This window comes from Salvelinus sp. IW2-2015, unplaced genomic scaffold (assembly GCF_002910315.2).
Source record: "Salvelinus sp. IW2-2015 unplaced genomic scaffold, ASM291031v2 Un_scaffold83, whole genome shotgun sequence".
Taxonomy (NCBI): domain Eukaryota; kingdom Metazoa; phylum Chordata; class Actinopteri; order Salmoniformes; family Salmonidae; genus Salvelinus; species Salvelinus sp. IW2-2015.
The window spans coordinates 1,686,770-1,708,988 of record NW_019942514.1 but is presented as its reverse complement, the minus strand read 5'-3'; the positions used below and the strand labels follow the sequence as shown (position 1 = coordinate 1,708,988).

Sequence of the window (22,219 nt, the reverse complement as noted above, 5' to 3'; positions counted from 1 at the left end):
AAATCAAACTTTCATTAAATCACACATGTAAGATACCAAATTAAAGCTACACTCGTTGTGAATCCAGCCAACATGTCAGATTTCAAAAAGGGGTTTCGACAAAAGCATAAGATGCTATTATCTGATGATAGCACAACAGTAAACAAAGTGTAGCATATTTCAACCCTGCAGGCACGACAAATAACGCAGAAATAAAATATAAATCATGCTTTTGACGAGATTCTTTTGTTGGCACTCCAATATGTCCCATAAACATCACAAATGGTCTGTTTGTTCGAGTAATTCCGTCCATATATATCCAAATTGTCCATTTATTTGGCACGTTTGATTCAGAAAAAAACAGCTTCCAATTTGCGCAACGTCACTAGAAATATTTCAAATTACCTCTTAACTTTGCCAAAACATTTCAAACTACTTTTGTAATACAACGTTAGGTATTTTTAAACGTTAATAATCGATCAAATTGAAGACGGGATGATCTGTGTTCAATACAAAAAGAACTTTTCTGGTAATGTCCCTCAATTTATTTCAAGTGACCCTCATTTAAGATGACCGTACTTCTTCATTACACAAAGGAAAAACCTCAACCAATTTCCAAAGACTGGTGACATCCAGTGGAAGCGGTAGGAACTGCAAACATAACCCTTAGAAATCTGGTGTCTCTAAGAAAAGACATTGACCTAAAAAGAAAAAATCTGAATAGTTTGTCCTCGGGGTTTCGCCTGCCAAATAAGTTCTGTTATACTCAGACATGATTCAAACAGTTTTAAACTTCAGAGTGTTTTCTATCCAAATCTACTAATAATATGCATATCTTATATTCTGGGGATGAGTAGCAGGCAGTTGAATTTTGGCATGCTATTTATCCAAAAGTGAAAATGCTGCCCCCTACCCCGAAGAAGTTAAGTTTACAAATGAACAAAGCAAAGCCAAGTGGCTCGTCTTTGGTCTGGTGTGTGCGCTTCATCTTCATGTCTGTCTATCCACCCCTCAGGCAAGTCCAGGAGGACGGCAATGACAAGAACTCGGTGGTGTCCTTCACCCTGACGGATGACCCCAAGCACATTGACCTCTTCACTTCCAACAGCAAGGAAGAGGTGAGTTAACCAAACGTCCCCCAGTGAAGGACCCAGGAGCACTGGCTGTGGAAGGTTATCTTCATCTCTCGCTCACTCTCCACCCTGCTCTCTCAATCTTCGTCTACTCCCTTCTTACCACACTGCCCTGAGCTAATGGCCGTGAGATTGAGATCTGAGGGGATGGAGCGTGTCCTCTAAAATAATAAAGGGTTTGTTGACCGATCTTTATTCACTGATAATTGCCTACCTTGGTTCAAGATATTCCTTAGAAACTGGGTGTGCATTTGGGGTCTAAGGCAAGGTTGTGGTTTGCCTTGCACCCTTGTGGCTGATTTGGGACTGGACCTCTGACACATGCCTAATGCTGTTTCTCCTTCTCCTTCTAGGCGGTGAGGCTGGCGGTTGTGTGTAAGGATGGGCAGCTTCATCTCTTTGAGCACTTTCTGAACGGGTTAGTCTCTAAAACCTTCTCCCTTCCTGTCACTGCAAGGTGGACTCTTCTTATTCCTCTAGCACAACAAGGATCATATCCTCATTAATTTACAGCCACTTAGCAGTCAATACCAACACACCTTTCCCATGTCACTGGGCAAGGCGGAGTACTTAAATGGCAGTCTTATACAGTATCTGGCAGGGAAAGAGAATGTTCAATAAGGGCAAGGCTGGTTCCTGCTATGGGCACAGACGTATAGTAGTATGACAATTGCCAATTTCAGGAATGAAGTGATGTTCATAGTAGGGTGAAGAAAATCATTTGGCATCAATTGGCCAGAAAACTGTTACATGGTAGTTAGACGGCATAGTAAGTGTAGTAGTTAGATTGTTATATAGCACTGACAACTGATATTTTATTTACTCTAATTATAGTGCTGGTACACATTATTACATGGTAAACCAGTGTTTTCCACAAACACATGGAGTAGCCAGCCAAATAGAAAAAGTAGCCAGCCAGATTCCCCAAATGTTATCCGAACAAGCTTTATTTTGTTGGCCTCTGGTACATTCTATTGTTAGATTGGTATTTTCAACTAGCAACCAGGGTTGGAAATTAACACCCTACAAATGTGGGTAGATTTAGTCATTGGTGGCTAAGAATGTATATTTCGCCAGCCATGTTGGCGGGTGGTTACAGAGCAAATGTCCAAATCTCACATGGTGAAGTTGGTTGAATTGACGAAGGCTTTTCGTGACATGATCTTGTTTCCTGGCCAGTTACATTGTTCTGTTCACATGCTAGGTTGTTTTTCAATGTTTGAGTTTGCAAGTGTTTGCTGCTGGGAAGACATCGCACACCGAGATTTTTTTTAAATCAGACAAGCGTGTGCTCATGTTATGACGGTAACGGCCCGCGTCTCACCTCGTCAACAGGCAGTGAAACTGCAGGGCGCCAAATTCAAAACGGAAATCCCATAATTAAAATTCCTCAAACATACATGTATTTTACACCATTTTAAAGATGAACTTGTTGTAAATCCAGCCACAGTGTCCGATTTCATAAAGGCTTTACGACGAAAGCAAACCAAACGATTGTTAGGTGAGTGCCTATTCACAGAAAAACAGCCATTTTTCCAGCCAAAGAGAGGAGTCACAAAAAGCAGAAATATAGATCAAATGAATCGTTAACCTTTGATGATCTTCATCAGATGACACTCATAGGACTTCATGTTCCCCAATACATGTATGTTTTGTTCGGTAAAGGTCATATTTATATCCAAAAACCTCAGTTTACATTGGCGCGTTACATTCAGTAGTTCCAAAACATCTGGTGATTTTGCAGAGCCACGTCAATTTACAGAAATAGTCATCATAAATGTTGAGGAAAATACAAGTGTTACACATTGAATTTTAGATCCACTTCTCCTTAATGCAACCGCTGTGTCAGATTTCAAAAAAACTTTGCGGAAAAAGCAAACCATGCAATCTGAGTACGGCGCTCAGACGACAAATCAACCCGACGAGATATCCGCAATGTTGGAGTCGACATAAGTCAGATATAGCATTCTAAATATTCACTTACCTTTGATCTTCATCAGAATGCACTCCCACGAATCCCAGTTCCACAATAAATGTTTGTTTTTGCTCGATAATGTTCATTTATGTCCAAATTCCTCCTTGTTGTTCGCGCGTTCAGTACACAATCTAAACTCACGACGCGCGTGCAAGTCCAGCGGAAAGTACGGACAAAGTCCAAAAAGTTCCGTTAACAGTCCGTAGAAACATGTCAAACGATGTATAGAATCAATCTTTAGGATGTTTTTAACATAAATACTTTACTGAAGAGTAGCTTCTGTATGGCCACTACCATAAAGGCCTGATTGGTGGAGTTCTGCAGAGCTGGTTGTCATTCTGGAATGTTCTCCCACCTCCAGAGGAACGCTGTCAATGTGACCATTGGGTTTTTGGTCGCCTCCCTCACCAAGGCCCTTCTCCCATGATTGCTCAGTTTGGCCGAGTGGCCAGCTCTCAGAAGTCTTGGTGGTTCCGAAGTATTTTCATTTTAATAATGGCGACTCTTGGATACCTTCAATGCTGAAGGACTGTTTTGGTACCCTTCCCCAGATCTGTGGCACAACACAATCCTGTCTCGGAGCTCTACGGACGATTCCTTCGACCTCATGGCTTAGTTTTTGCTCTGACTTGCACTGTCAACTGTGGGACCTTATGTAGACGGGTGTGGTGTGTGCCTTTCCAAATCATGTTCAATCAATTGGATTTACCACAGGTCAATTTGCAGAAACATCTCATGGATGATCAATGGAAACGGGATGGACCTTAGCTCAATTTTGAATCTCATAGCAAAGGGGCTGATACATAAGTATATATTTTTGTAATTTGTAAAAAATTAGCAAAAATGTCAACCTGTTTTCTCTTTCTCATTCTGAGGTATTGTGTGTAGATTGAGGGAGACACTTATTGTAGTATAATAAATATGTAGCTTTTTTTTCTCCCCAATTTCGTGTTATCCAATTGGTAGTTAGTCTTGTCTCGTCGCTGCAACTCCTGTACAGTGTAGCTATTCCCGCCGTAAGGCAATCCAACAGTCAAAAAGTTTGTACGGAGAAGTGGAGTTGCAGTTCAACGGCTCAGACACGAGACGTATGTGGCAGGGTCTACAGTCGTGGCCAAAGGTTTTGAGAAGGACACAAATATTAATTTGCTGCTTCAGTGTCTTTAGACATTTGTCAGATGTTACTATAGATGTTGTGAAGTATAATTACAAGCGTTTCATAAGTGTCAAAGGCTTTTATTGACAATTACATGAAGTTGATGCAAAGAGTCAATATTTGCAGTGTTGACCGTTCTTTTTCAAGACCTCTGCAGTCCTCCCTGGCATGCTGTCAATTAACTTCTCGGCCACATCCTGACTGATGGCAGCCCATTCTTACATGATCAATGCTTGGAATTTGTCAGAATTTGTGGGATTTTGTTTGTCCACTCGTCTCTTGAGGATTGACCACAAATTCTCAATGGGATTAAGGTCTGGGGAGTTTCCTGGCCATGGACCCAAAATATTGATGCTTTGTTCCCCGAGCCACTTGGCGCACCTTGCCATAAGGCAAAAGTGATAACTATCATGCTGGAAAAGGCATTGTTCATCACCAAACTGTTCCTGGACGGTTGGGAGAAGTTGCTCTCCGAGGATATGTTGGGACCATTCTTTATTCATGGCTGTGTTCGAAGGCAAAATTGTGAGTGAGCCAATTCCCTTGGCGGAGAAGCAACCCCACACATGAATGGTCTCAGGATGCTTTACTGTTGGCATGACACAGGACTGATGGTAGCGCTCACCTTGTCTTCTCTGGACAAGCTTTTTTCCCGGATGCCCCAAACAATCGGAAAGGGGATTCATCAGAGGAAATGTCTTTACCCCAGTCCTCAGCAGTCCAATCCCTGTACCTTTTGCAGAATATCAGTCTGTCCCTGATGTTTATCCAGGAGAGAAGTGGCTTCTTTGCTACCCTTCTTGACACCAGGCCATCCTCTCAGTGTCTGCCTCACTGTGCGTGCAGATGCACTCACACCTGCCTGCTGCCATTCCTGAGCAAGCTCTGCGCTGGTGGTGCCCTGATCCCGCAGCTGTATCAACTTTAGGACAAGGTTCTGGCGATTGCTGGACTTTCTTGGGCGCCCTGAAGCCTTCACATCGTTTGAACTGCTCTCCTTGAAGTTGTTGATGATCTGCAAAATTGTTGATTTAGGTGCAATCTTTCAGGCAATATCCTTGCCTGTGAAACCCTTTTTGTGCAAAGCAATGATGACGACACGTGTTTCCTTGCAGTTAACCATGATTGACAGAAGAAGAACAATGATTCCAAGCACCACCCTCATTTTGAAGCTTCCAGTCTGTTATTCAAACTCAATCAGCATGACAGAGTGATCTCCAGCCTTGTACTTGTCAACACTCACACCTGTGTTAACGAGCGAATCACTGACATGTCACCTAGTCCTTTTGTGGCAGGGCTGAAATGCGGTGAATGTTTTTTGGGGATTCAGTTCATTTGCATGGCAAAGAGGAACTTTGCAATTAATTGTAATTCATCTGATCACTCTTCATAACATTCTGGAGTATATGGAAATTGCCATCATACAAAATCAGGCAGCATACTATGAAAATTAATATTTATCACTCAACTTTTGGCCACAACTGTATATTAAAAGATCCCTTCAGCTTTCTAGAGGCCATCACTCTGTTTCCTCACGCAATTGCATAGTCTATAGGAAAGTTGCGCAGCTCTCATGAAGTGTTTGATTTTTTATTTTTTTTTGGATTGATGTCAGTGTTTAGACGAACAATCGAGTCCTGCGTATGAGGAAGTTTGTAAGTTCGGTATGCTACTAATGACCATCAGCAGCAAGAACTTACTAAACGGTCATGTGGATTTTGACTGCGGTCATGAATTGTGACTGCCGGTTGTAATACGGTCACCGTAACAGCCCTATCTGTGACCATCAGATATCTGTATTCCCAGTCATGTGAAATCCATTAGGGCCTAATGAATGTATTTTAATTGACTGATTTCCTTAGTCCATATAACTCAGTAAAATCTTCTGAAATTGTGCATATTTTGTTCATTATATTAAAAAGCTGTGTAGTGTAATTTAGCTATGCAAGTCATTATTCTTTACAGTTGCGTTCATTTGTTTCAAAAGTATATCATTTGAGACACGTTCCAGACCTGTGATTTTACTTTCCGTAGGCCGTCGTTAATGTCGGACCCTGCACACGATAGAAAATACATTAATGTGCCAGGAAACAATAGGCTGAGTGGATTTTGACATCTGACGTGTAAATTCATTAACGGTATAAATGGACGTGCAACTCAATGCTCTCTCCAGGGTAAAGATTGTTTCAATGTTATTTCCTGATATCCAATTGTTAGTCATGTCCCATTGCTGCAACCCTCATATGGACACGGGAGAGGCGACGGTCAAGAGCCGGGTGTCCTCCGAAACAATGGCTGGCCAAAGAATCGCCAGAGAGCTATGAGCCTTAGAACCTGGTTTGCCACTTGGGAGGACCAGTGTAAAGAAATTAAAATGCAACAGCGCACACTCTTACCGAGAGGTGGTTTAGACGGTAGACTGTCAAACCAACAGTGTTTCCATGTTAGCCCACACTTCGTGACTGACATGCGCCTTTCCTCTCGATAGATCTCTAGAATATGCATGTTCATTCTAGCTGGAGAGGGCTCGACAGACTTAATTTATGTGGAAAAGGTACCCGGTTGAAAACGATTTCTGTAATCGACTGTAAAGCTGGCTAGTGGGAAAACACGGGTACACTTCCGATAACCTAGGTTGTGTTCGGTAGGCATGAAAGGGGAGGGGCTTATCTGAACCGGTCCAATAAGAAACCATGTTTTTCTGTTGCCCACGGGTTTGTTACGGAGTGCCCTACTTAAAAGACCCTGTTTATTTGAAATGCCCTTCTCCACCTTTACTTTTCTGTAGGCCTTGTAAGAAGCCGCTGTCCCCCTCCTGTACAGTCCAGATGTCTGGGCTTGAGGACAACCCCGTGCCCGTTCCCCTCTTGGCCGCGGCCCTCACTGCGGACACACTCAGCCTCCTGCTTGCCTATGGCAGCTACCTGCAGCCCATCATAGAGAGATTGGTGAGTGGTGCACAGTTCAATTAAATAGTGTCTACTCCAACACGCAACTGTAACCTGTCAAGTGGAAGTTTACAGCTCAAGGTTGTAGTGCGGGTAGCTAATAAAAAATTCATAAAGGCTCAATCCTTTAAGTCTAGGCTGATAATAGGCGAGCAATATTCCTGACTTGAATGTCATGTGCCGGGGTTTGTCAATGTACAGGTCTCACTTTGGTTTTTGCGTTGGTTTCAGCAGAGCACTATACTTTCTACCCTGTTAGAAAATGTGAACATTTAGAAAAAAATAGAATGCTAAAGAAAATATGGACATCGATGATTCGCGACCACTATGACGGAATATTCAGCAAACATGTTACCTGTGTTAATCTGTCAGCTAATCAGACACCATGCTCTCTTGGTAAGGGCACATGCTGTCCTGCGCCTCACCCAGTCAAGAAATGATTTATAGCACAGAAAATAAAATTCTACATTTTATTTGTTCAGTGCATTCGGAAAGTATTCAGACACATTGAAACTTTCTACATTTTGTTACATTTCAGCCTTATTCTAAAATGGGTATTTAAAAAAAATAATTCTACGCACATTTTAAATACAAAAAAAAGATACCTTATTTACATAAGTATTCAAACCCTCTGCTATGAGACTCGAGATTGTGCTCTGATGCATCCTGATTCCATTGATCATCCTTGAGATGTTTCCACAACTTGATTGGAGTCCACCTGTGGTAAATGTAATTGATTGGACATGATTTGGAAAGGCACACACCTGTCTATATAAGGTCCCACAGTTGACAGTGCATTTTAGAGCAAACACCAAGCCATGTCGAAGGAATCGTCCATAGAGCTCCAAGACAGAATTGTGTCGAGGCACAGATTTGGAAGGGTACCAAAACATTTCTGCAGCATTGAAGGTCCCCAAGAACACAGTGGCCTCCATTCTTAAATGGAAGAAGATTGGAACCACCAAGACCCTTCCGGGAACTGGCCGCCCAGCCAAACTGAGCAATCGGGGGAGAAGGGCCTCGGTCAGGTCACAAAGAACCTGATGGTCACTGACAGAGCTCTAGAGTTCCTCTGTGGAGATGGGAGAACCTTCCAGAAGGACAACCATCTCTGCAGCACTCTACCAATCAGGCCTTTATGGTAGAGTGCCCAGATGAAAGCCACTCCTCAGCAAAAGGAACATGACAGCCCACTTGGAGTTTGCCAAAGGGTATCTAAAGACAGTCGGACCATGAGAAACATTCTCTGGTCTGATGAAACCAAGATTAAACTCTTTGTTTGTCCTGAATGCCAAGCGTCACATCTGGAGGAAATCTAGCATCATCCCTACGGTGAAGCGTGGTGGCAGCATGCTGTGGGGATGTTTTTCAGTGGCAGCATGCTGTGGGGATGTTTTTCAGTGGCAGATACTGGGAGACTTGTCTGAATCGAGGAAACCATGAACGGAGAAAAGGACGTAGAGATCCTTGAGAACTTGCTCCAGTGTGCTCAGGACCTCTGGCTGGGGTGAAGGTTCACATTCCAACCGGACAACGACTCTAAGCACACAGTCAAACCAACGCAGGAGGCTTCGGGACAAGTCTCTGAATGTAATTGAGTGGCCCAGCCAGTGCCAGGACTTGAACCCGATCGAACATCTCGGGAGAGACCTGAAAATAGCTGTGCCGCAGCGCTCCCCATCCAACTTGACAGAGCTTGAGGATCTGCAGACAATGGGAGAAACTCCCCAAATACAGATGTGCCAAGCTTGTAGCAGCATACCCAAGAGGACTCGAGGCTGTAATCGTAGCCAAAAGTGCTTCAAAGTACTAAGTAAAGGGTCTGAATACTAATGTAAATGTGATATTTCCTTAACATTTAAAAATAATCCAAACCTGTTCACTGTCATTATGGGGTATTGTGTAGATTGAGAAAAAAAACTATAATCCCTTTTAGAATAAGGCTATAATTTAACTGTGGAAAAAGTAGGTGTCTGAATACCTGCCGAATGCACTGTATATATAAATAAAAAAAAAACACATGATTATACAGTTACTGACATTTTGTCCCTTCCCTTGTCCCCCATATAGGATGTGAACACAGCGGAGAGACACGTCTGCCTAACCCGCGATGTCCACACCACTCTCACCCTCGCCATGGAAACCACTGTTTCCAAGGTAATGCCCTGCGGATGCCATTTTGGCCTTTTACTCTGTTCTAAATGGCATGGGCTCGTTTCTGGTATCAACGCAACATGTGAAGTGTTTGTTTCATGATAATCCAGCTAAACTGCATGATCATTACACAAGTGCATCTTGTGCTTGGGACAATAGGCCTCTTTAAAATGTGCAGTTTATTCACAATGCCACAGAAGTCTGAAGTTAAGGGAGCGTGCAACTGGCATGCTGACTGCAGGAATATCCACCAGACCTCTTTCCACAGAATTTATTGTTAATTTCTCTACCATAAGCCGCCTCCAACATCTTATTAGAGAATTTGACAGTACGTCGAACCAGCTTCACAACCAGATCACGTGTATGGCGTCGTGTGGGCGAGCAGTTTGCTGAGTTTCCCATTGTGGTGGTGGGGTTATGGAATGGGCAAGGCATAAGCTACAGACAACGAACACAATTGCATTTTACCAATTGCAATTTGAATGCACAGGGCTTCCGTGAGAAATTATCACAATAGATACTGGCTGATTTTTCTAATCCACAACCTAGCTATTTTTATCAGGTATTTGACAAATATTCCCAGTCATGTGAAGTCCATAGATTAGTGCTCTAATACATTTATTTCAAATTGACTGATTTCCCTAAATTAATTGTAAGTCAGTAAAATCTTAATTTGAGTGTTGAGCTGTGTATTTTTGTTCAGTATACATGCTCTTGTCTTTCAGGTGAAAACCCCAGTCGTGAACGCCAAGAGCAAAGCTCTTGTCCCTGGTCTTCCCGGTCACCAAGCGCCGGTCAAAGCAGGTTTGGGATCCGAGAAGAGGAAAAAGGGCACAGGCACCAAAGAGGTATGTTGACCTTGTCAACCTACCCCTCAACTCTGTTGGCGATTTGCAATAAAAACCTTTATTTTTAAGATTTGTCTTGGAAACCCAGCACATGAATTTTGTTTAGTTGTCAGATTTTATTTGACCCTTTATTTAACTAGGTAAGTCAGTTAAGAACAAATTCTTATTTACAATGACAGCCTAGGAACAGTGGGTTAACTGCCTTGTTAAAGTGCAGAACGACAGACTTTTACCTTGTCAGCCCGGGGATTCGATCTAGCAACCTTTCGGTTACTGGCCCAACGCTCTAACCACTCGGCAACCTGCTGCCCCAGATGCTCAAATTAGTTCTGGGGGCAGACCTGTTAGAGAAGATGGTAGAATAAGGAGATAATTGTTTATTTTTTACTGAACATTGTACAAATGCCATCAACGTGCTGAATTGTGAGTAACTCGCATACATTTAAAAAAAAAATGTCAATACAAACTAAAATACTATAAACAGCAGGTATAGGCAAAGTATGCTGCTTAAGGAGAGCACTAGTTCCACTCTTGTCGATCTGCCAAATTTCCCTTTCTGAAATTTGAAAAACACCTGCGAAATCGTAGTTTGTGATCAGTGACATTCTGCGCTCCAGAACAAAGTTTATCGTTAGTTGTCGCATCCCTGAGTCTGACAGACACTACGATAAGTTATATTAGGTGCATCTGTCCACGAGAGATGAGATTTTAAGCGATGATCTGACGTCGTTTCACTCAGCAAAATGTTTAAATATATAATTTGCAGGCTCTTAACCAAAACTTAGAAATGTGTGCATACAACTTATGAATAAGTGTTCCTAGGTATCAAACCCACTATCCTGGCATTGCAAGCAATGTTCCCTCAAAAAAAAAAAATGGTCACTGGGCAAATTTCACTTCTGCTGTGCACGAACTCGAACGTTGTGAAATTTCTGTAACTTCCATTGCACATTTACTATGGACACTGAGGCTGTAGCCGCTTTAAGTTAGTTTCAGTCAAGTAGGCTTTTGTTAAAATTTGATCCAAAACCATGGTAGAAAATGCATCCCAGAACAGCTATTTCCATGTTAAAATGTTATATTATTGAGTCTACAGTAGCAGCCAATGTGTGGTGTTCAATGTAGGCCTACATTCATAAGATTAAAAAAATAAAATAAAGCTACATTAACCTGTTTATCCAATTGTCCTTCAGGCAACTAGACTGAAAATGTGTTTGCAAGAAATTAAATGCATTATTCCCTCAACATTATTACTGAGAATCAGACAAATTGTTCTATCCTCTGCCTATTGGCTACTTAGCTTATTCAAAATACAACACTTCCCCTTAGACAAAGTTCTTTACCTGACTCTTTTCAAATATGGCTTTTGTGCTCTTGTAGTAAGCAATCACTCATCATTTCTGACTATAGCATCTATAACTGGGCTAATAACTCACTAACTAGCAAAGGTTATGAACAAATGCGCACACGTGCAGCTCTCACTGATCTCAAAAGAAGCCCATCTACTCATGACTGCTCATTCTGTGAACACAGTCCAGTTCAAAGTGAATGGCAATGGTCTGTTTGCAGCCCTGGTTTGGCTTTGCCGCACTGGTCTGTGTAGAGTACGACTGAGTCCTGTATGTCAATACAATAGAATCCTACTCCGGTGCGTTCTGCCTTCAACCACATTCCTTGCGTAGTTTGTTTTTGTTTAGGTATGTTGCAAAGTGGCTTGTTGCCTCGATCATAATTCCCACAGTCAAGGGAAATGTTGCGTGTGTTAGCTGAGGGGTGAAACTCACATCTCGTGCTTCTCTGTGCGGGCTGATATTTATTCTGTGGCAGTCCCAGGGGAGCTGCGTGCTCGCACACTGTTTAGAGGGAACATTGGTTGCAAGCAGTATGCTCTACTAACTGAGCTTACAGAGGACCTGTTGCTGCCATTAGGCATGGACGAATTCTGTGTTACTCTGTCAGTAGTAAATACAGTCAGACACCATGCAAAAGTATCGTTTCACTCATCTCTTACTAAGGGCAAGTGCTATCCTGTGGCCTAGCCAGTCAACGGAGGAGTGAACACATTGTAGCACAGCAAATAAAATACTATATAACCCTTCTCAAGTAGTATCTGTTAGCAGCAAACTGCTAGTGCGTTGCCTCATTTACTTCACTGTTAACCCATCCACTGCTACTCCAACTTTTTCCTCCCCAGATGTCCATAGAGGAGCGACTGGGAGAGATCGACTTGTCACTTGAGAAGGGCGGAGTCAGGGAAACCCCCTCTCTGCAGACGGACAACTTCGCGGTGCTCCTGGTGCAGGGTCTGGAGAGCAAGGACGCCAACATCCTCAATGTGAGCGGACCCTTTTATTTGTGAATATATATGGGCTCCGATATGCCAAGATAAGGCACTAGCAACACACCACAAGATCCCTGTAGTGTTCAGAAAAATGTATGAAATATTTATTTCCCTGATTTGGGGGTTCGTAATATCCAAAGGCTCATGTGATCATGCAACAAAACTAACGAAACAGATTGACAACATGTAAACTACAGTGCATTCGGAAAGTGTTCAGACCCCTTAACTTTGTCCTCATTTTGTTACGTTACAGCCTTATTCTAAAATTGATTTAAATAATAGTTTTTTTCCCCTCATTAATATACACCATAATGACAAAGCAAAAATAGGTTTAGACATTTTTGCAAATGTAGAAACTGAAATACCATGTTTATGTAAGTTTTCACACCCTTTACTCAGGACTTTGTTGACGCACCTTTGGTAACAATTACAGCCTCGAGTCTACTTGGGTATGACGCTACAAGCTTGGCACATCTGTATTTGGGGAGTTTCTCCCATTCTTCTCTGCAGATTCTCTCAAGCTCTGTCAGGTTGAATGGAGAGTGTCGAAGCACAGCTATGTTCAAGTCCGGCCTCTGGCTGAGCCACTCAAGGACATTCGGAGACTTGTCCCGAGGCCACTTCTGCTTTGTTTTGGTCGTTGTCCTGTTGGAAGGCGAACCTTCGCCCCATTCTGAGGTTTGAGCGCTCTGGAGCAGGTTTTCATCAAGGATCTCTTTGTATTTTGCTCCTTTGCCTCGATCCTGACTAGTCTCCCAGTCCCTGCTGCTGAAAAACATCCCCATAGCATGATGCTGCCACCAACATGCTTCAAAGTAGGGATGGTATTGGCCAGGTGATAAGTGGTGCCTGATTGCCTCCAGGTGTGACGCTTGGCATTCAGGCAAAAAGTGTTTGATTGTATGGTCTGACAAAATCAATCTTGTTTCTCATGGTCAGAGGTACCTTTCGGCAAACTCCGAGCGGGCTGTCATTTGCCTTCTACTGAAAAAGGGCTTCCGTCTGGGCACTCTACCATAAGGGCCTGATTGGTGGAGTAATGCAGAGATGGTTGTCCTTCTGGAAGTTTCTCCCATCTCCACAGAGGAACTCCGAAGCTCTGTCAGTGACCATTAGGTTCTTGGTCTTCTCTCTGACCAAGGCCCTTCCCCGATTGCTCAGTTTGGCTGGGCTGCCAGCTCTAGGAAGAGTCTTGGCGGTTCCAAACTTCTTCTGTTTAAGAACGATGGAGGCCACTTCTTGGGGACCTAAAATGCTGCCATTTTTTGGTACCCTTCCCCAGATCTGTGGCTCGACACAATCCTGTCTCAGCTCTATGGAGAACTCCTTCGACCTCATGGCTTGGTTTTTGCTCTGACATGCGCTGTCAACTGTGGGACATTATGTAGACGGGTGTGTGCCTTTACAAATCATGTCCAATCAATTGAATTTATCACAGGTTGACTCCCAAGTTGTAGAAACATCTGAAGAGTGATCAATGAAAACAGGATGCACCTGAGCTCAATTTTGGGTCTCATAGCGAAGGGTCTGAATATTTAAGTTATTTCTGTGGTTTTTATAAATATTCGCTTTGTGGTATTGTGTGTAGATTGAGGAACACTTTAATACATTTTAGAATATGTGGAAAAAGTGAAGGTGTCTGAATGCTTTCCATATTCACTATGTTTAGTCTCAATGCGTATTGAACGCAAATACATTTGCACAATGAGCACCTGTCTTTTGAAATACTTTAGTTGTTGGTTAGCTAGCTAGTGGATTTTTGCCATTTTAGCATGAAGTCAGTCAACATTACATGGTAACAAGAACTTGCTGAAATGAGCCACCTACGATTCCACACATGGCAGCTTCTTGTCATTGTTGCTAATGAGGTTGAGATGTTTTATTGTTGGGCTCATTTTCTCCCCCTGCAGTGCAGTTATGACAACTAACATGGCGTTCCCCAAACTGTCCTGGGGACCCCAAGGTGTACAATTTTTGGGGGGTTTTGCTCTAGCACTACACAGCGGATTCAAATGATCAACGCTGGATAATGAATTTGAATCAGCTGAGTAGGTGTTTGGGAAACGCTGCACCAACAGGTCCCCATCCTTATAAAAAGGCACAATTTTCACCAATACAGTTGAAGTTTACATACACTTAGGTTGGAGTCATTAACTCGTTTTTCAACCACTCCACAAATTTCTTGTTAACAAGCTATAGTTTTAAGTCAGTTAAGACATCTACTTTGTGCATGACACAAGTCATTTTTCCAACAATTGTTTATGTGCAGATTATTTCACTTATAATTCACTGTATCACAATTCCAGTGGGTCAGAAGTTTACATACACGAAGTTGACTGTGCCTTTAAACAGCTTGGAAAATTCCAGAAAATTGTCATGGCTTTAGAAGCTTCTGAAAGGCTAATTGACATCATTTGAGTCAATTGGAGGTGTACCTGTGGATGTATTTCAAGGCTTATCTTCAAACTCAGTTCCTCTTTGCTTGACATCATCGAAAATCAAAAAAAATCAGCCAAAACTAGACAAGTCTGGTTCATCCTTGGGAGCAATTTCCAAACGCCTGAAGGTACCACGTTCATCTGTACAAACAAAGGTATGCAAGTATAAACACCATGGGACCACGCAGCCGTCATACCGCTCAGGAAGGAGATGCCTTCTGTCTCCTAGAGATGCAAATCAATCCCAGAACAGCAAAGTACCTTGTGAGATGCTGGAGGAAACGGGTACAAAAGTATCTATATCCACAGTAAAACGAGTCCTATATCGACATAATCTGAAAGGCTGCTCAGCAAGGAAGAAGCCACTGGTCCAAAACCGCCATAAAGCCAGACTACGGTTTGCAACTGCACATGGGGACAAAGAGTGTACTTTTTGGGGAAATGTTCTCTGGCGTGATGAAACAAAAATAGAAATGTTTGGACATAATGACCATCGTCATGTTTTTAGGAAAAGGGGGGAGGCTTGCAAGCTAAAGAACACCATCCCAACCGTGAAGCACAGGGGTGGCAGCATCATGCTGTCGGGTTGCTTTGCTGTAGGAGGGACTGGTGCACTTCACAAAATAGATGGTATCATGAGGGAGGACATTATGTGGATATATTGAAGGAACATCTCTACATCAGTCAGGAAGTTAAAGCTTGGTGGCAAATGGGTCTTCCAAATGGACAATGACCCCTTGGCGTACTTTTCTAAAGTTGTGGCTTAATGGTGCAGTTGATATACAGCCATTGTCAATGGTTGAGGATGTCCGCTTCAATACCCTAATGGTATATCTAGAGCCTGACTACAAATGCCATGTAGAGAAAAAGTGGCGGCCCTGATGGAGTAATTGTACAATGATGGCTCTGCAAGTACAAAGCACGAGCTCAAACCATATGTGGCGATAACACATTGTTGGACGTTGATGAATATGCCGACATGCATCACTGCAATGATCCATCACATTGAGAAGTGGGACATGAAGTCCTATTTACTGAGACCTTCAAGGAGAGGCACACAAGAGAACTTAAAATAAAATACTCCATCGTTGCTGAGTGGGTGGGGTACAGCAGTAAGGTGAGTGGCAACTGGTAGGTTGCCAGGACTGTTCTAGATCCAGCTGCATTGCCCCCTAGTGGTCATACGCAGGACCACATCTGAATTGTGAATGTAAATATTATAAAAAGTTTAAACGACAATGGTACATTAAACCTTTTAAATTTGTCACATCACTAATTGGTATCTCACGTTCAGAATCATAAAGCATGTCTACCGCCCCCATCGCATCATTTCCGTGACGTTTCAGCCATCCAGTCTTGATCTTCCGCTTTATTTCTAGCTTATAGAATAAAGGGAAATTGGTATAGAGTTTATTGGTCAGTAAGATCCCTGACCCTTCCGCTTTTTGTCTGTGACATACCTTTACAGTTGCCAAACTTGATAGCACTTTCAACTTTTGGTTTCTCTGAAGTCTGTTCATTGACGTTGGTCTCTCCTCTGCCCCACAGAATGTGTTTCAGACCCGGAAGGATAACTTAATAAAGAAAACCGTTTCCCGGTTACCCATCCCTGCCGTCTTGCCATTGGTGGAGGAGATCACCAAGAGAATACAAGGGCATCCATACACGTAAGTGAACATCCCCGAATTGTATATGATCAGGTATTGATTATGTTCACATTTCCGTTGACGCAAGACAAAGACCAACTAAATTATGCCGCTAAATCTATATTTACCTTGAGTCATTTAGCAGACATTCTTATCAAGAGCAATTTACAGGAGCAATTAGGGTTAAGTGCTTTGCTCAAGGGCACGTTGGTAGATTTTTAACCAAGTCCGCTCAAGGATTCGAACCAGTGAACTTTTTGCAATGCTCTTAACCGCTAGGCTGCCTGCAAAACAGGATTTTGTCTGTAATACCAATACCAAAGCATCTATATTCATTTTGCGTTGTTTTTAGTTAAATCCAGAATGCATCATTCCTAAACCCTTCACCCTGATATTGTTGCCTGAAGGGAACCTAACTGCACCCCCACTCAACTAGTTTCTCCTTTCCCCATTGTACTACAGGGCAGTGCTGATGGTGCGATGGCTCAGGGCTGTTCTCATGCAGCACACCTCCTACCTGTCCTCGGTGAGTCTACCCTTGTGTCTTCAGCTAGCTACTAACTTCAAACCCAAAACATGGTTTGTTCTGGGGCATGTATAACGGAAATACTGTTCAGCTCACAAACTTCTGGAGTTAAGTTTTGTTTTTGTTCAACAGTTTATACAGTTGTACACACTTATACAGTCAGATTATTGACCCAGGGCCAGTGTTTATACTTCCTCAAAACGAGGAGTGATTGTTTTCTTTAATACTGATCTATGCTTTTGTTCTATCCCCGTACCAGTTGCCAGACTTGGTGTCTCAGCTGGGAGTGTTGTACCACATGATTGAGAGCAGAGTCAAAATGTTCTACAAACTGACCAAGCTGCACAGCAAGCTCTACCTGCTCATGACACAGGTACGTCTTGGCACTAGTTGTTTTTACTGCAGTTAATGCAAGTGCTACTCCCAAAAACTCCACACGGGAAGGTAGGTCCAGAGAAAAACCTAAGCTGTGTTTGAATACCCATACTAACATAGTGTATATTACATACTTAATGAGTATATACAGTTGAAGTCGGAATTTTACATGCACCGTAGCCAAATACATTTAAACTCAGTTTTTCACAATTCCTGACATAAAATCCTAGTAAAAACTCCCTTAGGTCAGTTAGGATCACCACTTTATTTTAAGAATGTGAAATGTCAGAATAATACTAGAGAATGATTTGTTTCAGCTTTTATTTATTTCATCAGAAGTTTACTTCTGAAGTGGGTCAGAAGTTTACATACATACACTCAAATAGTATTTGGTAGCATTCCCTTTAAATTGCTTAACTTGGGTCAAACGTTTCGGGTAGTCTTCCACAAGCTTCCCAAAATAAATTGGGTGACTTTTGGCCCATTCCTCCTGACAGAGCTGGTGTAACTGAGTCAGGTTTGTAGGCCTCCTTGCTCGCACACACTTCTTCAGTTCTGCCCACAAATGTTCTATAGGATTGATGTCAGGGCTTTGTTATGGCCACTCCAATACCTTGACTTTGTTGTCCTTAAGCCATTTTGCCACAACTTTGGAAGTATGCTTGGGGTCATTGTCCATTTGGATGACCCATTTGCGACCAAGCTTTAACTTCCTGACTGATGTCTTGATGTTGCTTCAATATATCCACATCATTTTCCTTCATGATGCCATCTATTTTGTGAAGTGCGCCAGTTCCTCCTGCAGCAAAGCACCCCCACAACATGATGCTGCCACCGCCGTGCTTCACGGTTGGGATGGTGTTCTTCGGCTTGCAAGCTTCCCCCTTTTTCCTCCAAACATTACGATGGTCATTATGGCCAAACAGTTCTATTTTTGTTTCATCAGACCAGAGGACATTTCTCCAAAAAGTATGATCTTTGTCCCCATGTGCAGTTGCAAACCATAGTCTGGCTTTTTTATGGCGGTTTTGGAGTAGTGGCTTCTTCCTTGCTGAACAGCCTTTCAGGTTATGTCTATATAGGACTCGTTTTACTGTGGATATAGATACTTTTTGTACCCGTTTCCTCCAGTATCTTCACAAGGTCTTTTGCTGTTCTGGGATTGATTTGCATTTTTCATCTCTAGGAGACAGAACGCGTCTCCTTCCTGAGCAGTATGACGGCTGCGTGGTCCCATGGTGTTTATACTTGCGTACTATTGTTTGTACAGAACAACGTGGTACCTTCAGGCGTTTGGAAAATGCTCACAAGGATGAACCATACTTGTGGAGGTCCCCCCAAAAAATGAAGGTCTTGACTGATTTTCTTTTGATTTTCCCATGATGTCAAGTAAAGAGGCACTGAGTTTGAAGGGACACCTCCAATAGGCTAATTGACGTCATTTGAGTCAATCAGAAGCTTATAAAGCCATGACATTTTCTGGGATTTCCCAAGCTGTTTAAAGGCAGTCAACTTCGTGTATGTGAACTTCTGACTTCAACTGTACTACATACTATTAGTGCATTTTAGTATACTGTAAACGAACAGTGTTTTTTAAGTTGAGTGTTCTGGCGCATTGCCTGTCTCCCGGAAGTTCATGCTTTTTCTTTGACTTCTTGCTAGCTTGTTAGCATAGCTAACAAATAGCTAGCTAGACAATTTTAAGAATTAACAAAGTCCATTGAGAACGCACAATGACAATACCACTTAGCTAAGCAAAGAATAACATGCATAATCAAGTCAACAACATTGGGGTGTTATTAAGTATGCTATACTGGCAAGTTCGCTGTATTAGTAGCCAAGTAACATACCGGTAGCTAACATACCCGTACATAAACTCAGCAAAAAAAAGAAACATCCTCACTGTTAACTGCATTTATTTTCAGCAAACTTAACATGTGTAAATATTTGTATGAACATAAGAAGATTCAACAACTGAGACACAAACTGAACAAGTTCCACAGGCATGTGACTAACAGAAATGGAATAATGTGTCCCTGAACAAAGGGGGGTTCAAAAGCAACAGTCAGTATCTGGTGTGGCCACCAGCTGCATTAAGTACTGCAGTGCATCTCCTCATGGACTGCACCAGATTTGCCAGTTCTTGCTGTGAGATGTTACCCCAGTCTTCCACCAAGGCACCTGCAAGTTCCCAGACATTTCTGGGGGGAATGGCCCTAGCCCTCAACCTCTGATCCAACAGGTCCCAGACGTGCTTATTGGGATTGAGATCAGGGTTCTTCGCTGGCCGTGGAAGAACACTGACCTTCCTGTCTTGCAGGAAATCACGCACAGAACGAGCAGTATGGATGGTGGCATTGTCATGCCAGGATGAGCCTGCAAGAAGGGTACCACGTGAGGGCGGAGGATGTCTTCCCTGTAACGCACAGCGTTGAGATCGCCTGCAATGACCACAAGCTCAGACCATGACAGACCCTCCACCTCCAAATCGATCCCGCTCCAGAGTACAGGCCATGGTGTAACACTCATTCCTTCGACGATAAACGCGAATCCAACCATAACCCCCGGTGAGACAAAACCGTGACTCGTCAGTGAAGAGCACTTTTTGCCAGTCCTGTCTGGTCCAGCGATGGTGGGCTTGTGCGACATTGTTGCCGGTGAGGACCTGTCTTACAACAGGCCTACAAGCCCTCAGTCCAGCCTCTCTCAGCCTATTGCGGACAGTCTGAGCACTGATGGAGGGATTGTGCGCTCCTGGTGTAACTCGGGCAGTTGTTGCCATCCTGTACCTCTCGCAGGTGTGATGTTCGGACGTACCGATTATGTGCAGCTGTTACACGTGGTTTGCCACTGCGAGGATGATCAGCTGTCCGACCTGTCTCCCTGTAGCGCTGTCTTAGGCACCTCACAGTACGGACATTGCAATTTATTGCCCTGGCCACATCTGCAGTCCTCATGCCTCCTTGCAGCATGCCTAAGGAACATTCATGCAGATGAGCAGGGACCCTGGGCATCTTTCTTTTGGTGTTTTCAGAGTCAGTGGAAAGGCCTCTTTAGTGTCCTAAGTGTTCATAACTGTGACCTTAATTGCCTACCGTCTGTAAGCTGTTAGTGTCTTAACGACTGTTCCACAGGTGCATGTTCATTAATTGTTTATGGTTCATTGAACAAGCATGGGAAACAGTGTTTAAACCCTTTACAATGAAGATCTGTGAAGTTATTTGGATTTTTACGAATTATCTTTGAAAGACAAGGTCCTGAAATAGGGACTTTTTTTTGTCCGAGTTTACATGCAGTTGCTGTAATGATGGGCTATGTGGTTCGTAAGACTAGCGTAGCTAACAATTTGTCAGCCAACATAACATGTAACTTAATTGAGAAGTCATTACTTTATTACATTGCTCAACATTTTCTTAACATTCGTCATTAAAGCAATGAATTTGTTTTCACTGTCGGACTTCAGCTGCATATTTTCCTCCAATGAATAGATTTATTATTATTTTTTTAAAGCCATGCCTATTTTCTGGAGAATTGTATTATCGGCTCCAAAAGCACGGCTGTAGTGTCCACTGCTTGTTTTCGTACGACGTCCGTGAACCTTTGGCATACTAACTATATCCATACCAGTAAGCATACTCTAGGTACTCATTTTTAGTACGAGTTTTCCAACGGCTCTAGTTTACAAGTCAAGGATTTAATGATATGTTGTCTAGTTGAATACAATGTTAGCGCTACAATAGCTCAAATAAGTGGAACTGGCTAGGGTACTTGGAGAGGTTCGGGAAACGTCTTACGAGGTTTTAACCTCTCTGGGGCAGGTGGACGCTTGCGTCCCACGTTGGCCAATGGCCAGGGAAAATACAGCGCGCCATATTAAAATGATATAAAAATCAAACTTTCATTAAATTAAAGTAAGATACCAAATTAAAGCTACACTCGTTGTGAATCCAGCCAACATGTCAGATTTCAAAAAGGCTTTTCGGCGAAAGCAAAAGATGCTATTATCTGATGATAGCACAACAGTCAACAAATAGTAGCATATTTCAACACTGCAAGCACGACACAAAACGCAGAAATAAAATATAAATCATTCCTTACCTTTGACGAAAATATTTTGTTGGCACGCCAATATGTCCCATAAACATCACAAATGGTCTTTTTGTTCGATTAATTCCATCAATATATATATATATCCAAAATGTCAATTTATTTGGACCGTTTCATCCAGAAAAACACAGCTTTCGCAACGTCACTACAAAATATATCAAAAGTTACATGTAAACTTTACCAAAACATTTCAAACTACTTTTGTAATACAACGTTAGGTATTTTTAAACGTTAATAATCGATCAATTTGAAGATGGGATGATCTGTGTTAATCCAAAAAGAAAATAAACGGAACTTTTTTCGCAACGTGCCTCAAACAATTTACTTAATGTGACCCTCATTTACGATAGCCCTACTTCAATACACAAAGGAATAGCCTCAACCGATTTCCAAGGACTGGTGACATCCAGTGGAAGCGGTAGGAACTGCAAGTCCCTTAGAAATCTGGTGTCTCTAAGAAAACGTATTGAAAAGACGGTGACATCAAAAAAAAAAAAAAAATCTGGATGGTTTTACCTCTGGGTTTTGCCTGCTACATAAATTCTGTTATTCTCAGACATGATTCAAACAGTTTTAGAAACGTCAGAGTTTTC

The 22,219-nt window shown here is 42.5% G+C and overlaps 1 protein-coding gene and 1 non-coding gene across 2 annotated transcripts in view; both read left to right on the top strand.

Moving 5' to 3' along the window:
• The window catches only part of LOC112068075 (WD repeat-containing protein 43), a 55,641-nt gene that overhangs the window by 13,237 nt on the left and 20,185 nt on the right, over positions 1 to 22,219 (top strand). Inside the window, exons 6-14 of the mRNA XM_024135085.2 lie at positions 995 to 1,097; positions 1,466 to 1,530; positions 7,032 to 7,191; positions 9,262 to 9,348; positions 10,071 to 10,193; positions 12,388 to 12,528; positions 16,521 to 16,639; positions 17,081 to 17,144; positions 17,404 to 17,517. Coding sequence (XP_023990853.1) covers positions 995 to 1,097; positions 1,466 to 1,530; positions 7,032 to 7,191; positions 9,262 to 9,348; positions 10,071 to 10,193; positions 12,388 to 12,528; positions 16,521 to 16,639; positions 17,081 to 17,144; positions 17,404 to 17,517 — 976 coding nt within the window. The remainder of the gene's footprint in view (positions 1 to 994; positions 1,098 to 1,465; positions 1,531 to 7,031; positions 7,192 to 9,261; positions 9,349 to 10,070; positions 10,194 to 12,387; positions 12,529 to 16,520; positions 16,640 to 17,080; positions 17,145 to 17,403; positions 17,518 to 22,219) is intronic.
• On the top strand, positions 12,123 to 12,259 carry LOC112068123 (small nucleolar RNA SNORA15). Its single transcript, XR_002893517.1, has one exon. It is a non-coding gene; the product is annotated as a small nucleolar RNA SNORA15 (small nucleolar RNA).